At 42.1% G+C, this 15513-nt stretch overlaps 1 protein-coding gene across 1 annotated transcript; it reads right to left on the minus strand.

Moving 5' to 3' along the window:
- Nucleotides 1-5073: 5073 nt before the first annotated feature.
- On the minus strand, nt 5074-8710 carry LOC112429833 (uncharacterized). Its single transcript, XM_076879462.1, has 11 exons — nt 8480-8710; nt 8204-8382; nt 8015-8108; nt 7280-7636; nt 7067-7184; nt 6901-6992; nt 6685-6799; nt 6213-6314; nt 5853-6020; nt 5572-5727; nt 5074-5336 (listed from the first exon to the last, which is right to left on the minus strand). Exons 1-11 carry the CDS (start codon nt 8660-8662, stop codon nt 5122-5124), a joined length of 1779 nt encoding a protein of 592 aa, XP_076735577.1. The 5' UTR covers nt 8663-8710; the 3' UTR covers nt 5074-5121.
- Between the last annotated feature and the right edge of the window lie 6803 nt (nt 8711-15513).

Consider the following 15513-nt stretch of genomic DNA (forward strand, 5'->3'; position numbering starts at 1 on the left):
TTTTCCTGTGTAATAATGTTCAACATTGCTATCAATACATTCTTCAAAAATGCCTCAAAATGGGTTTAAAACCATAAACAGCTGTGGGATACTGTTTGTCCGTGATTTGGAAAAGGGGAAAAAATTCGGCAGGATCAGCTTGATGTTATTTGTATCCCACTGTAACTTTACTGTATAAAGAGCTAACATCTCCAAAATGTCAGGAGTGGTGAGTCATTACAAGAAGTGTTTGTGAACTAAAAATCAAAAATGTGGGATACTGTTTGTCTGTGATTTGGAGAGCCCAGTGCGTGCTCCAGATGCAGGGAAAACTAATTCTGTCGCAGAGACCTACCTTGGCAGTTGTGCAGGTGAAGCCAAAGGGAAGATATGCTTCATCATATTTTCTAGTCTTTGGCCTGGAAGGAAGTTGGTTTGGAAACATATTTGACGATGTTTCATCTCCTGCTTTGCGTTTGTGTGGGAGCCACGTCAAAAACCTGTCCATTATGCTAGCAGTGTCCAAGCATTCTTTCTTTGCGTCAACACCATCCTTCCAGACCATCTCCGAGACAAGCTTTCCCAGATGAATGTGCCTGATCCCATCTGCCGGTGGATCACTGACTTCCTGACGGACAGGAAGCAGCACGTGAGGCTGGGGAAGAATGTCTCGGACTCCCGGACCATCAGCACCGGCTCCCCTCAGGGCTGTGTTCTTTCTCCTCTGCTCTTCTCCCTGTACACCAACTGCTGCACCTCCACCCACCAGTCTGTCAAGCTAATCAAGTTTGCAGATGACACCACCGTTATTGGACTCATCTCGGACGGGGACGAGTCTGCCTACAGGAGAGAGGTTGAACGTCTGGTGTCCTGGTGCAGCCACAACAACCTGGTGCTGAATGCCCAGAAGACAGTGGAGATTATTGTGGACTTCAGGAAGCACACAGCCCCACTCCCCCCCATCATCCTGACTGACACCCCCATCACCTCTGTTGACTCATTCCGCTTCCTGGGTACCACCATCACCCAGGACCTGAAGTGGGAGCCCACCATCACCTCCGTCATCAAGAAAGCCCAGCAGAGGATGTACTTCCTGAGGCAGCTGAAGAAATTCAACCTGCCAACACGGACGATGATGCAATTCTACACCGCAATCATCGAGTCCATCCTCACCTCCTCCATCACCGTGTGGTACGCTGGAGCCACTGTCAGGGACAAACAGAGACTGCAGCGTGTTGTGCGCTCTGCTGAGAAGGTGATTGGCTGCAGACTCCCATCTCTGCAGGACCTGTACACCTCCAGGACACTGCGGCGTGCAGCCCGGATCTCAGCTGACCCTTCCCACCCTGGACACAGTCTGTTTGACCTGCTCCCCTCAGGCAGGAGGCTCCGGTCCATTCGCACCAGAACCTCTCGCCACAAGAACAGTTTCTTCCCCTCTGCTGTTGGACACATGAACAATAACCACATGACTGTCCCCGCCACTCACACATGACCCTACGCTGTGTCACTGCATCATTTCATGTCTGGCACTGATCACCACCTGCACTCATGTATATATCCTTCTACGTAGCACTCTTAATTCTTATTCTCATGTATATATCTAATGTATATCTCATGCACATATCTTTCTTTCTACATAGCACTTTAATTCTTATTGTTTGCACTGAAGCACCGCAGCAAATTCCTAATGTTGTAAACCTCAACATCTGGCAATAAACCCATTCTGATTCTGATTCTGATTCTGATTCTTTTTCCTTTTCATACCGTGCCCCCCTTGCAATGGCTCTGCACCCCCCTAGCGGGTTGTTGCTAGTTGTCTGTTATGCCCTGCTGTCTTCTAGCTTGTGAAACTGAGGCCAAGGAAAAGGAAAGCCTGTTGGGATGTTTTTAGAGTTGTTTAGTGGGAGCGGTATCAATTTTGTCTCGACAGGTACTAGTGGATAGTGTGAGCCACGGAAGTGCATTTTAGTAGTTTTCTTCCCTTTAGATAGGTGAATTTGTGTTATGCTTTTTTTTTTGGTTGTTTTTTGGGGGGGATATACCACCCTGTGTTGCTGTATCTTTGTATTGAGAATAAAGTTTAAAATTTAATCATTTTTGCATTGTTTCACTTCTTTATATTCTCTCTCAGCTTTATTCATTGTTGCTTCCCAAACCCTCCCTTATACTTCCATCTTGGTGACGTAACAGTGTTTTGTTTCTCCATTAGATTGTCAGTCCTTTTTGTATACTGACCCGTTCTCACTCCCGACGCGTAAAATAATGACGATTTGTCACGTCCCTTAACTTCTCATGCTGACGCCTAAGGTACCCTTCCACGTTTTTATGTGACGCTGTGGGTTGTCAGTTCATGCATGTTACTAACTAAACTTCTTCCCTGGAGTTTCTGTGCTCTCTCATCCAGCAGGTTCCAATGGATCGTGGCTGCTGCTGTGGTCCTGCTTGACATCTACTACATATATTATTACTCTCTGACTTGATTTGATTAATTTATATTACAATGAAGGTGTATAAAGCATGACATGAATATAGAAGATATTTCATCCTAAAAAATTGTCATATGTCACAACCTAAATTGTCCTATTTTGTGTGTGGTTGTCGTTGTTGTTTGTTATGTTTTTCTCCTGACAGTGGCAAAGTGTGGGATGACACATGGGAACCTGCGCAGTTTTACACACAGTAAACCAGGCACCACAGGTCGCAGAGATCGCACAGTTCACAGCTTGTAGTTCAGCATAAAAGTTCAAAATAAAATATTTACTATACATTTCAACCAGTGTCAGTCTCTGTTTCACTCTCTAATTGTGGCTTAAGTACCTAACATATTCATGAATCTGATCGATCAATAATATCTTCCCTGCACTCGATATCTCATAGTTTTACATACTGTATCAGCCAACATTATTGTCTACATCCTCATAAATATAGAAGTGACTTGCTTATTATAACATATTACAAGGTAAAGTAATACTGCACTGCACGTATAGTAAGTAACACCTACTGTGTATGGGAGCCTAAAGCAAAGTTAACTGCACCAGTACCAGCTTCAGAACATATTGTATATTATATGTTTCTACCTTTTTGTAATATGTCATGTTTAGATGCAGTGACAATTGCACATTTGGAGTTGTGGTCATATGTGGTCTTTATATACAGGGTATTAAAAAAAATTGACATTTTTTGCTATTTTTCTTGTTTGTTTGCACAATATTATTGTGTACATATTACATATGTAACATTATTGTTAATATTATTATTAGATATCAAAGATACAATTTGATTGAGGGTTTTCCTGTCATAATTTCAATAAAAATGCAATTACACACGTAAACAATAGGATCAAAATAAACTTTTAAAAAGTCTGTTGATCAAATGCTGATTTTCAAAACATTCTAGAGGAAAACAGAGATAAAATAATCTGAACAGTAACAGTGATCTTGGATGATGATGGAGGCTTCAATGGATTATTCTGTTTCAATCAATAGGTTTGTATCTATGACAATAATTTGATAAGTTTAACAGGTTGGTTTAGGCCTGGCAATACAGCAAATATTCACAAACTTTTGTTTTTGAAGAATGTTTATCTTTTTTGGGATGAAGCTATCTGGCAAAATGAGACAACCCTTTTAACCTAATCTTTATGTCTTTTTTGTGGCTATGATACTGGATTTTGGTTTGATGCATATGCAGGTTACAGCTGGGGAATGGCAGTATGTTGTGGATTGATTTGGCATGTTCAACCACTGTTACACCAAACTCTCTCACTTATAAATTATCTCTCACTATTGGGTTGGTTCCTTGATCAATGCAATACAGAATCATTAATCTGGTTTTATGTAATGTCCTCAAAACATGTCAAAATGAGGCTCACTAGTCTGTGTGGCCTCCACATGCCTGTATGACCTCCCTACAACACCTGGGCATGCTCCTGATGAAGTGGCAGATGCTCTCCTGATGGATCTCCTCCCAGACTCCAGGACTAAAGCATCTGCCCACTCCTGGACATTTTGTGGTGCAGTTGGTGGATGGAGCGAGACATAATGTCCCAGATGTCCTCAATTGGATTCAGTTCTGGGGAATGGGCGGGCCAGTCCACAGCATCAATGCCTTCGTCTTGCAGAACTGCTGACACACTCCAGCCACATGAGGTCTAGGATTGTCTTGCATTAGGAGGAACCCGGGGCCAACCGCACCAGCATATGGTCTCACAAGGGGTCTGAGGATCTCATCTCAGTACCTAATGGCAGTCAGGCTACCTCTGCCGAACACATGGAGGGCTGTGCAGCTCCCCAAAGAAATGCCACCCCACACCAAAACTGACCCACTGCCAAACTCATGCTGGAGGATGTTGCAGGAAGCAGAAGGTTCTCCACGGCGTCTCCAGACTGTCACAAGTGCTCAGTGTGAACCTGCTTTCATCTGTGAGGAGCACAGGGCGCCAGTGGCAAAGTTGCCAATCTTTGTGTTGTCTGGCAAATGCCAAACATACGGCACTGTGTTGGGCTGTAAGCACAACCCCACCTGTGGACGTCGGGCCCTCATACCACCCTCATGGAGTCCATTTCTGACCGTTTGAGCAGACGTGCACATTTGTGGCCTGCTGGAGGTCATTTTGCACAGCTCTGGCCTTTCTTTCCTACCCCACAGTACCTTCCCTTACCATTTGTTTCCTACTCTTTTACTTCTTCTTTGATGACTGTTGTCTTTCTAGATAAGCAATTTCATTTGCTCTGGGGCGAGTCAATGGCTCGGGTGCATTCTGGGACTGTCAGTTCACCAGTGTGCTGGCATGCTTCTTAACAAACACACCACTACAGCAAACATCTCAGTTGTACTTGTTGATTTCTTCGACAAAACACTGAACAAAAAATTTACTTGTGAGTGTGCTGCCTGGTGCTTTTAAATTTTGTGATTATTTGAGCAGCCCAGAAAGCATCCCATAAATTAAATTATGTTATCGTATCTGAACATGTACACTAGTCATTAAATTAGATGGGAAATATTGATTCAGGGTAAACAACTGCACCAAGGAAATTCCATTTTTCTTCTCAAAATGTAAAATGTCTGTTGAAAAATCACATTGAACAGAGATGTGATTAACTTTTTATTTTACCAAACATAACATCAATGATGACACAATCAGTCTTCATCAGAAGTGCTCAAATCACTCTCAGTGGCATCGTCTGGAATGTCCTCCTCCTCCTCCGAGTCCATTTCCAGGAGTGGTTGGTGGCTGAGGATTCTCTTGTACACGTCCTTTACTTTGAGCATTTCAGCTTTCAGTTCACTTTGTTTTTTTAAAACCAGGCTACAGAGTCCCTTCTGTGCATCCTCCGACATGCCAACAAAGGAGGCTGTAAAAAGAACAAAACAAATAAATATGAGAAAAGTAAAAAAAACAAACAACAAAAAAACATCACCTCATAAACACAAGGAATTAGGATGCTGTAATTAAACATTTTTTTTAAAAGGGAGAAGGCAGTGTTAGCTAGCAATCTAGATATAGGTAAAAGATCCAGTAAGACTTTAGCATCTGCTCTTATTTTCAATCGATTCATCAAAAAATTAATAAATAAATAAAGTGCTTACAGTCTGAGGAGATTGTCCCCAACACCACAGAACGCATTCGCAACACTGTCCAGTGATGCCGCATCTCCCTGCAAAGGATCATCTCCTCCTCTCTCAGGCGCCTCACAGCCATCACCTTCTCAAAGACCTTTCTCTTTGTCCGGAGGTCAGCAGCAGCTACAGTTTAACAACATCAGATGGGAAAACATAGCAGCATATTATGATTCAAGAACAAAACATTCAACTACTGCTCAGATACTGGGAGCTTGTTTAAAAAGGATATTTATAAATCAAGAGCTTACGTTCACTTGTGCTCTGCCAGGGCCAAATATCGGTCTGCATGAGGGCATCACTGGATACGATTTGCTTTGTTGGTTCAGCGAGCTTGTTGTAGTCGTCAACAGCAGCCGCCAAGCGTTTCTTCTCAACTAAGATGACCTTGCGAATTCTGTGTCGCCTCTTGTTGCTATCTGTAAATAATCATAAAAAATTCACACCTTCACATAATGTATATAGTTTCATTTTAATCTACACTCATCAATTTGTTTGCTAGAACAAATCACATCCAGCTTAAACAAACCTGGATCTGATTTGATTCTGTTTACAAAGTAGCTGTACAAACTGAGCATCAAACGGTCCGTTTCAAAGAAACTGGGACGTACCATTTTGTCTGTAAAGACTTTGTGTTCGCACTCTGATGATGACGACAAGCTCCTCTATTCGTGCCTGCAACGCTCCAAGGCTGCCATCAGTTTGATCACTTTCTAAGTGAGAGGAATATTAATCAGAATACAGGATGAGTAACAGTCACCAAACTACAGTGGACTCTGTAATCACTGACTTGATGACATTCATTATAAGACATCTGGAGCCTTCATGTGCTGCTATCTCATGATAATCATGAGATAACAAGTATGTTGGTGTTCAGGTTTATAAAACCAACTAGTACGACATCATTTCAACCCAGGTTCTATCCAATTTGATGAAACGCAACAACTCTGCCATAAATTTGCTTTTACAAGGCTTATTTTTCATTGTTTGTTGACACTGTCAGAAAGATCTTAACTCTAAGTTCTTTAATGAGGCCATGGTGGGTCCTATTGTTATACATGAGTGCATTATATTGAGACTCACCTTCAGCCCATTTCTGCACATCGGCCACCCATTGCTGCAGTGTGTCGTCATCCACACCCAGCTCATTTCTGGTCGCATTCAGGCTCTCCACTTGTTCTCTAAGGATCCTTATGATCTAAGAATGCATTCATAAATGTCATTCATATTGACATTAAAAGAGTACTGGTGTTTTCCCCCCATTACCACACACATTAAAATGGGTGTTGAAAAAATGACCTTTAGATATCGCTGGCTCAAAGTGCGGCCCAGTTGTTCCACTTTCCTTTTGTTCCACCCCAAAGCCAGGAGGGTCAGCATGTCTGTTCGCCCTGCATTTCAGTTAGTATACAAATTAGAATTAATGAGCAGGAGACTGAGTGGAATCTCAGACACGGACACACACCTGCTTTAGACATGTACTTCGTTGTGATGGCCGCCCTAGACAGGAAACTGTTTACTTGTTCCACCTCTTCTCCAACTGTTGAACCGGCCCCATCCTGAAACGCACCTCCCCATTTGATCTATAGAAAGGAGGTCACAATACATGACTGCTGAATTCATTCAACCTTATAACAAAATGTCTCAAACTAATCCAAAACTACAAGCTGCAGTATACCTCGCATTTCCAAGTGTGAGCCTTTGCATGCATGACGGAGAGAAAAGGACGCATTGACAAGAGGTTCCTCAGCTCAGGGCACTGCTGAGCCACCTTGGTTAAATAGGGGAAATATTTACAGGCCACATCGGAGCAAAGGAACGTAATATGTCCTGGGACGCTAGCTGCCAACTTCCTCTGGAGAAAAAGGGGGTAAGCAAAGATCTCCCCTCGAAACATGTTCAATGCAGCTAAGAGGACTCCGTGGCGACAACCAGCTATTTCCATGCCCTCTTCATCCAACTTCCCAGTGGACTTTTTGGACGACTCCTTTGCTGCAGTCCAAGATGAAGATCCGCACAACCCTTTCCCCAGGACCTATACACTCAAAGATTTTAACATAAAAGACATGACATGATTAAGCCCTATCAGGGACAAACTTTTTAAAACAAATGCATAACAATTAGCTGAATTAGCCTCGAGTCACACAAGACCTCAGATCTCCCCAGGACAGCACTGATAACACAAAATAAAAATCATGTTGTTTTTTTTTAAATACACATGGTGACAAAAGTAAGTACACATTAAGATAAAGTAAAGTAAATAGTATTACGACAACACCAAGAGAAAAATAAAAAAATATCGACCCATCCATATATGTCCACACACACGTATTTGTATATGGTTACGGCATTAACGTCATTTTAACAAGATTAACGCTAACAGCACTAATATATATATATATGTGTATCTTACATGATTTGTGTGTCTCTGGATGTATTTCACAAACTCAGCAACTTCCTCATCTTTTTCAATGAAGACACCTTCAAAGTTCCCCTGCTCTGAAGTGCTGAACGAACACAGTGACAGTTGTTTGAAAAGAAACATTAAAATACATTTTTCTACAAATCCATATTTGACTTATGTACACAATGCATAACGTACCTTGCATTAGACTGAAAGCGATAAAGCTTGCGGTTTCCATCAACTGAGACGGCAAGCATGTCTGGAGTGCAGGCAGGGCAGCTAAAGCATGGCTCCTTGCACATCCTGTCCACCTCAAACTTTACAGCACTCCATTCCAAGAAACTTTTACTGAAGGCATCAGCTGATATTCGACCATTCTTTTACATAGAGGACATACAACAGAATATTCAAGGACAGTCATCATAAACATTGATTTGCACAATTTCCTTAAACTTAGCAAATTTAGAAACTCACCCTTCCGAAATGGGCTGTTCGTTCATCCAGCATTTTGACAAATGCCTTAAGTGACATCCCTGGTGCAGCCTTCTTAATGTCATAGAAAGACTGAAAGGCATCCATTGAAAACAGGGTGCAGAAATTTAAGGTGCCAGGCCAATATCCACTACCCAGGATGTCCTTAACTGAGGGGGACCACATTAGGCCACAGCTGGTGCAGCTCACCACTGGCAGTGCAAGGTTATAACGGCCTTTAGAAAGGATAAGGATGAATTCAGTCATGGCTCAAAGCATTCATATTTTTCATGTTGTTTTCAAATCGGTCTGGTAAATCCAAACGACCTTTGACAGGTGCCCACATATACTGCGGGCCGAGGGTAATTAAAACCAAGATAGCAATGCACAATTTGCAATAAAACCTCCAAACACATCTATTGTGTATGTAGTGTGTGACAAAAGGGCAACTTACCATTTATGGTTACAAGAGCCACAATTGCGCCGGGTGAAACCTCAACGTTACCTGCTGGGCAGTCACACACATGGTCTGGCCTTTGCACAGGCAACAGCCGAACTAACATTAAAACACACAATATATATAAAAAGAATTAGAAATTAACTGATACACAATAAATATACAATAACAGCACCCACTCATACATAGCAAGAAATGCATAAGACTTAAAAACTGTACCTATTGGCTTGTGAAACTCTGATGAAGGCTGCAAAAACCCTCCTGTTACTGCCTCTCTGTTGTGCAGGACAAAGCGTGTGTGAACTGCAATATCACAGTCAGCACAAAGGAATGGAAGAGGCAGGCAGTCCAGACACCTCACAACTACTTGTTTGCCACACTGACACACACGGTGTGACTGTGGATCCAGAGTAGCTAACATATTGTCTACAAGACAAGGCCTGGCCTCTTTCCACTTTTGCGAGGACACCATATTTCTGATCGCCCAGTGAGTAGCAGCTGACTCAGACGACGTCTCACAAGTCATGGCTGTGTCCTCTTCTCCATCCTCCAACAACTGAAGGAGCTCCTGACGAAGCACCTCAGTTCCATACACTAACAGAAAAAAAATAAAGAAAGGAAGAAACTCTTCCACAAAGTGAAAAACACTCTAGGCAGTATGTTTCTTAGGACTCCACAAAAGCCCTGCATAACTCAACTATAACAACAAATATAAAAGTAAACAGAAATCACAACATATACAAGAAGGTAAAGTACCTTTTGTTGGGTTGACACTGGCAACATAACTAGGTTCTTCACGTGGACATTGATGCTGCTCTGGACACTTGGGGGGGGGGGGGGGGGGATGAAGAATATTTACTTACTGAAATTCTTTGGTGAAAACAAGTTGTGAGATAAAATCAATGGTTGCGTGAACACTGACCACGTGGCATGCAACTAGTACTTCGACTGGTTGATGGTCTTTGAGGAATAAAATCTCCCTGTCTGTCACGTTTTTTCCAGCGCACTGGTCTTGGCTGAGGTTCACTCTGTGCATCATTCTACGCAATTAACAAGGAAAAAAGGGAACACCTAAAATACAGTCTATGATTAAAGCAAAGATTATCAAACATCTTAAGTTAACCAACTTAATTTGACATAAACTTATACACATATATAAAAATGTATTTTAAAAAAATTTCAAATAATATAACGTTTACTCCGTACAAAATATTAGACAAGCGTGTTCCCTCTTTAACAACTGTTTCCACTAAAAATGTTACCTGCATATCTTGAAGGAGTTCGTCAGCAGCCTGAAGCTCTTCCTCCAGCTCGGGATCCTCTGAATCACTCATTTTCAAGCTAAAGAGGAAAGAGATTTTTGCAGAACTCAGTGACATAAACACATAACTAACGCAATTCAAATGATTTTCAGTCTTGGCGCTCCAGTTAACGTTAGCAATTAACGTTAGCATCATCAGTTTGTAAAGAGCTAGCAGAACTCTTAGCGCAAAAACTGCTTTACGCACCATGTGAGGGTATTTTGCAGCACACAAGTCCTTTAACGTTTGTAATAGATTTAATCCATCATCGTTGGATTAAATGGCTAATGCTGCAGTAGCCACGTGTAGTCGTTACCTAGTAAGCATGCTGACGGTAGCTGTAGCCATTTTTAAATACATTACACCGTTTCCGAGATCAGTCACCTCTGTTTGTTTGAAGCTTTTATGAAAAAACTAACTTTGAAACACACATCAAGGTATTACTTTAAATATATGTATTTTTTACATACCTGCATTAGAATCAATCAGTTCCGCCTCATTTTCTTATTCTTATAAATGGGTCTCTCCGTTCTCCCATCAGCCTTTGCTTACACAGGTTGCGTCTGATTGGCTGGAGCCGAGCGCATCCAAAACTAACAGGAGTGGTGAATGAATCTATAAATGTGTTTTACGTGTGAAATGAAAATAATAAACCTAACAAAGGATTATGTACGTTAAATCTGCGCACTTTCAGATCGTGAATCAGTTTGGAAAACACTGTGTGATGGCCACAACATGAAGCGATTTTATTGTTGAATTATCAGTGATACTTTCACGTGTTTTTGTTGAGAAATGTTAACGATGTCATTAAAAGAAAGCATTAAATTAGGGAGAAAAACCCGTTCGCGGAGAGGGTCCCCGGTTCTCCAGTTAGATTGTGCTTCACGTCATGTTTCGCTGTGATGAGGTTATTATTGGAGTAAATGGATGGCTGGAGCCTCTGCTCGAAGCGTCTCTGATCGCCGAGAGCAGGTTCATATTGGAATGAATTGACAACCCACAGCGTCGCATAAAAACGTGGAAGGGTACCTTAGGCGTCAGCATGAGAAGTTAAGGGACGTGACAAATCGTCATTATTTTACGTGTCAGGAGTGAGAACGGGTTGGACAAAATACAACTCCACAACATTACTAGCGCAAAAAGACAACCTTCCATTTATTTTCACTTAAACAAGAAGCTGGTTTTTATGTACATTAAAGCTTTATAAAAATTTAACAGTGCAAATGCAAATTCCTTGCTGAAAGTTTAACCGAAAGGCATTTCCAGTAGAAATGGGCTGAGATATCCTGAGCATAACCATGTATAATATCCACTGAAGTTAAAAAAAAGGTGCTTTGCAACATTAAACTGCAGTGTGCAGTACGTATTTTTCGGACCATAAAGTGCACAGGACTATAAGGCACATTAAGCGAAACAAAGCAGTCAGATAAATCAAACTTTATTAAACTCATTCTTCTTGCTTCCTCCACTTCTGTACCATTGATTCATTAATGTTGAATTCTCTGGCAGCTGCTCTATTCCCATGTTGTTGCAGTAGATTAATAACTAACCTTGTATTGTGGATGGATTATCTCAGTTGTTCTCCTGACTGAAGTTTGGTCCGTTTACAGCATCCTGCCATGCGATTGCATTTGTCTCTAACCATGAGGAACCTTCACGTTAACTTTTATAATCATTATATACCAGCTAGCCCAACTTCAGTAACCCTACAAACGTCACTGCTGTTTAGTTTCCTGTCTTCATTTATGTTGGAAGTGATAGCAGAGCTGTACGTTTGATTTTTTTCAGAAATCTCTCAGTCAGAACATTCAATATCATGCTTAGGTAACTAGCGAAACTAGCGAGCTAACTTCCGCTAGCTTCCTGCTAACTTCTAACTCCGTTAAATGTAATCAATTTTGTTTTCATGGATGCCTGGAAGTTAAACTTCATAGTTACACCTGGTAAAGCAGCAATGCTGATCGTTTTATTAAAGATGAAAGAATTTAGACAGTTTTTAACTCTCAGTGATGCTGCAGTGTTCGTTTGACCTGAAGCATACGGAGTTTAGGACCCAGATTACTCCCAGATTTAAGAGCATCTTAGTCCGACAAATACGACAATAACGACGGCCGCTTGCATGTTCTGCAAAAAAATGTGCTTTGTCGTGTATCTGACGGACAAACACCAAACCAGTTCCACATCACTGAAGTTGCACCATTTTTACAAACCAATTCTGGTTCATCTGTTTCACTCAACAATCGGCCATGTGCGTATGAAAACAAAGGCTCTGCGCATGCGCGTTTTACTCATATTCTATCACGATATTTCATTTTCCTATCGTTGCCTAACATTATACCGGTATTACCGTGAACGGTATAATATGGCCCAGCCCTAAATAAAACAAAAATTTATTTTAGGGTAAGGCTATATATAGATTACCTTAACAATGATATCAGGGAGGGATGCTGTCAGCTTAAGCTCGTCCTGCAGTGCCAGCGTCCTGGACATTAGAATCTCCAGAGTTGGAAGGATTCCAAAATAGCAGTTCTCTTCTCCTTGCAATATGTCTAGTGCAGGGCTGCCCAATCCCAGTCCTCGAGAGCTACTATCCTGCAGCTTTTAGATGCATCCCTACTCCAACACAGCTGAATCAAATGGTTTGATTACCTCTTCAGCATGCCATCATGTTTGGCAAAGGCCTGATAACAAGCCATTCATTTGATTTGGGTGTGTGGGAACAAGGATGCATCTAAAAGCTTCAGGACGGTAGCTCTCGAGGACCGGGATTGGGCACCCCTGGTCTAGTGCAACAGTGAGTGGCTTCAACACGATACAATACTCCTTTAGGAACAGATACTCCCGATCAGTGAAGCATTTGATTCCAAACTGAGTGCAGACAGTATTTAATTCAGCAAGGGGAATGTCAGTGATCCTGGACAGAGCGTCGTGAAATGAATTCCATCGTGTTCAAACAGGTACTATGAGTTTTTTCTTGAAAAAATTATCTACCAACTCTGAAGCAACAGAAGAACGGTTTGCTTTTGTCCACATTGCAGAACACTTTGAAGTTGCACTTCTGTAGATTAATTTTGCCTCATTTGCTTGAAGCCATTTCTCAACATCATGAAAAATTAAGTTCAGTGTGTGTGATGCACACCTTAAGTGTGGAGGGAGAGAAAACTATCCTTCAGATTCTGTGGAAAGGGTCTGCTCAACATCAGTAAATGTCACCTCTTCATCTTCTTCCGATTCCTCATCAGAGTCTGATTTTTGGAACATTCTGAAAGCTTTGATAAAATTGGACCCGTTGTCTGTCACGGTGGCTGTCACTTTAGAGTTCAGTCCATAAGCCGAATGTACTTGCTCGATTTCATTGCCGATGACATCATATGTGTGTCTCCCTCGAACTCTTTTACATGCTAGCGCAGCATGTCCTCGTACAAAAGTAGAAGGATCAATCCAGTGTGCCGTCATTCCGAGAAAACTTTTGTTATGGTTCGTCCAAATGTCAGCAGTCGTGGAAATATATTCCAAACTCTCGAATGTCTCTTTAAGCTCCATTTCCATGTCAGCATAATGGTAAATGGCCTGCATTTGTATAGCGCTTTTCTAGTCCCTAAGGACCCCAAAGCGCTTCACACTACATTCAGTCATCCACCCATTCACACACACATTCACACACTGGCGATGGCAAGCTACATTGTAGCCACAGCTGCCCTGGGGCGTACTGACAGAGGCGAGGCTGCCGGACACAGGCGCCACCGGGCCCTCTGACCACCACCAGTAGGCAAACATGGGGTTAGTATCTTGCCCAAGGATATTTGGCATGCAGCCAGGAGGCAGCCTGGGATCGAACCACCGACCTTCTGATTAGTGGCTGACCTGCCACCTGAGCTACAGCCACCCTTATCTAAGTAAGTAAGTAACACTTATCTAAGTAAGTAGAAAACGTTTTTCGATCATGCAGTGCTGCTTTTTTGCCACACACAGGTATTTTGTTTAATATGCACCTAAAAGATGGAGACTCTACAGTACGCAGCGATAACATCTCTTCCACAACGTAACCTGCAATCATTTTCTTAAGCTCACCTTCAGACACTTTCTGTGTTGCTGAAGTGAAATCAAGTTTCGTCTGCTTAGCAGGAGTTGCCGCGGTGTTATCCATGGATGATGAAGATGGCTCACTCAGAAGGCTTTGTCTGTGCTGCCGTGTCAGGTGCTTCAGCAGATTACTCGTGCTATTGACAGCGGCCGATAATTTTTTCTCCCCAGGACACAGCTTACATATTACCGTAATGTTCTTGTCTGCTTGTTTTAGAAAAGTGAAGTGACGGGAATATTTCCATTTCATAAAACAGGCCCTCGCTTCAGCTGAGTCCGACATCTTCGGCTGTAGAATACGACTATGCGGCAAACTGGCGCGAAATGACGTACAGCTGCACTACAGCGATGTTAAAGCGGCAGAGTTTATTTTTACCTTTAGAAGATAAATTATTGAAATTAAATAATGATTTTCAGCGAGTTTAGTTATTTTTACAATGTAACGCAAGTACATTGTAAGTAACTGTATTTAAAATACCTAAAAATGAACAGTAATTAGTTACTCTACTTTTTCAGTGGAAAAGTAATTTAAATACAGTAACGTGTTACACCCAACACTGTCAGCTGGTCAACCTCACTCAGGCGGACATCCATATCAGCCAACCAAATGACAAGCTCCTCTGTCACGATCTGAGGGGACAGACCGTGCAGTGGTGTGTGTGGTGGACCCAGGTGCGAACACAAGAGAGTAGACCGGAGTAAACTTAAACTGAAAGCGAGCCTTTATTGTGGCTGATGACAGGTCTCAACACAAAGCAGAAACACCGTGACTAAGCTGAACCTAAACTAAACTGGGAAACAGATACTGATAAACTAAGGAGACTAGAGATGGACCGATCCGATATTACGTATCGGTATCAGTCCGATACTGACCTAAATTACTGGATCGGATATCGGAGAAAAATAAAAAATGTAATCCAATCCATTAAATATCAGGAAAGCACCTCACAAAACTTGCAACACGCTGTAACTCACCTCAGAACGTTAGCACGTCGGAGCAGTATGCATCACGTGATAGAGCGGCTGTGGCATGCGGGACCTGTCGGTGGTCTGGATAGCATTTGGAGCTTCGCTAGCAACCCGGCATTTCATCTCCGACAAAGTTATCCCGAGAGAAGTAAAGCAAGTGTGTAAGTCCATCTCTGAATGTTTGTAAAGCATTCCTGCGTTAAGCTTAACAAGCGACTGCCTCTCCT

This window comes from Maylandia zebra, linkage group LG22 (assembly GCF_041146795.1).
Source record: "Maylandia zebra isolate NMK-2024a linkage group LG22, Mzebra_GT3a, whole genome shotgun sequence".
NCBI lineage: Eukaryota > Metazoa > Chordata > Actinopteri > Cichliformes > Cichlidae > Maylandia > Maylandia zebra.

Excerpts from the sequence above, each read along its gene's own strand:
- LOC112429833 (XM_076879462.1), bottom strand. The coding sequence starts at position 8,662 with ATGTGGTCCCCCTCAGTTAAGGACATCCTGGGTAGTGGATATTGGCCT. Across the intron at positions 7,637-8,014 it reads TCCAGAGACACACAAATCAT|GTCCTGGGGAAAGGGTTGTG; the intron begins GTAAGATACACA and ends TTGAGTGTATAG. Across the intron at positions 7,185-7,279 it reads CTCACACTTGGAAATGCGAG|ATCAAATGGGGAGGTGCGTT; the intron begins GTATACTGCAGC and ends TCCTTTCTATAG.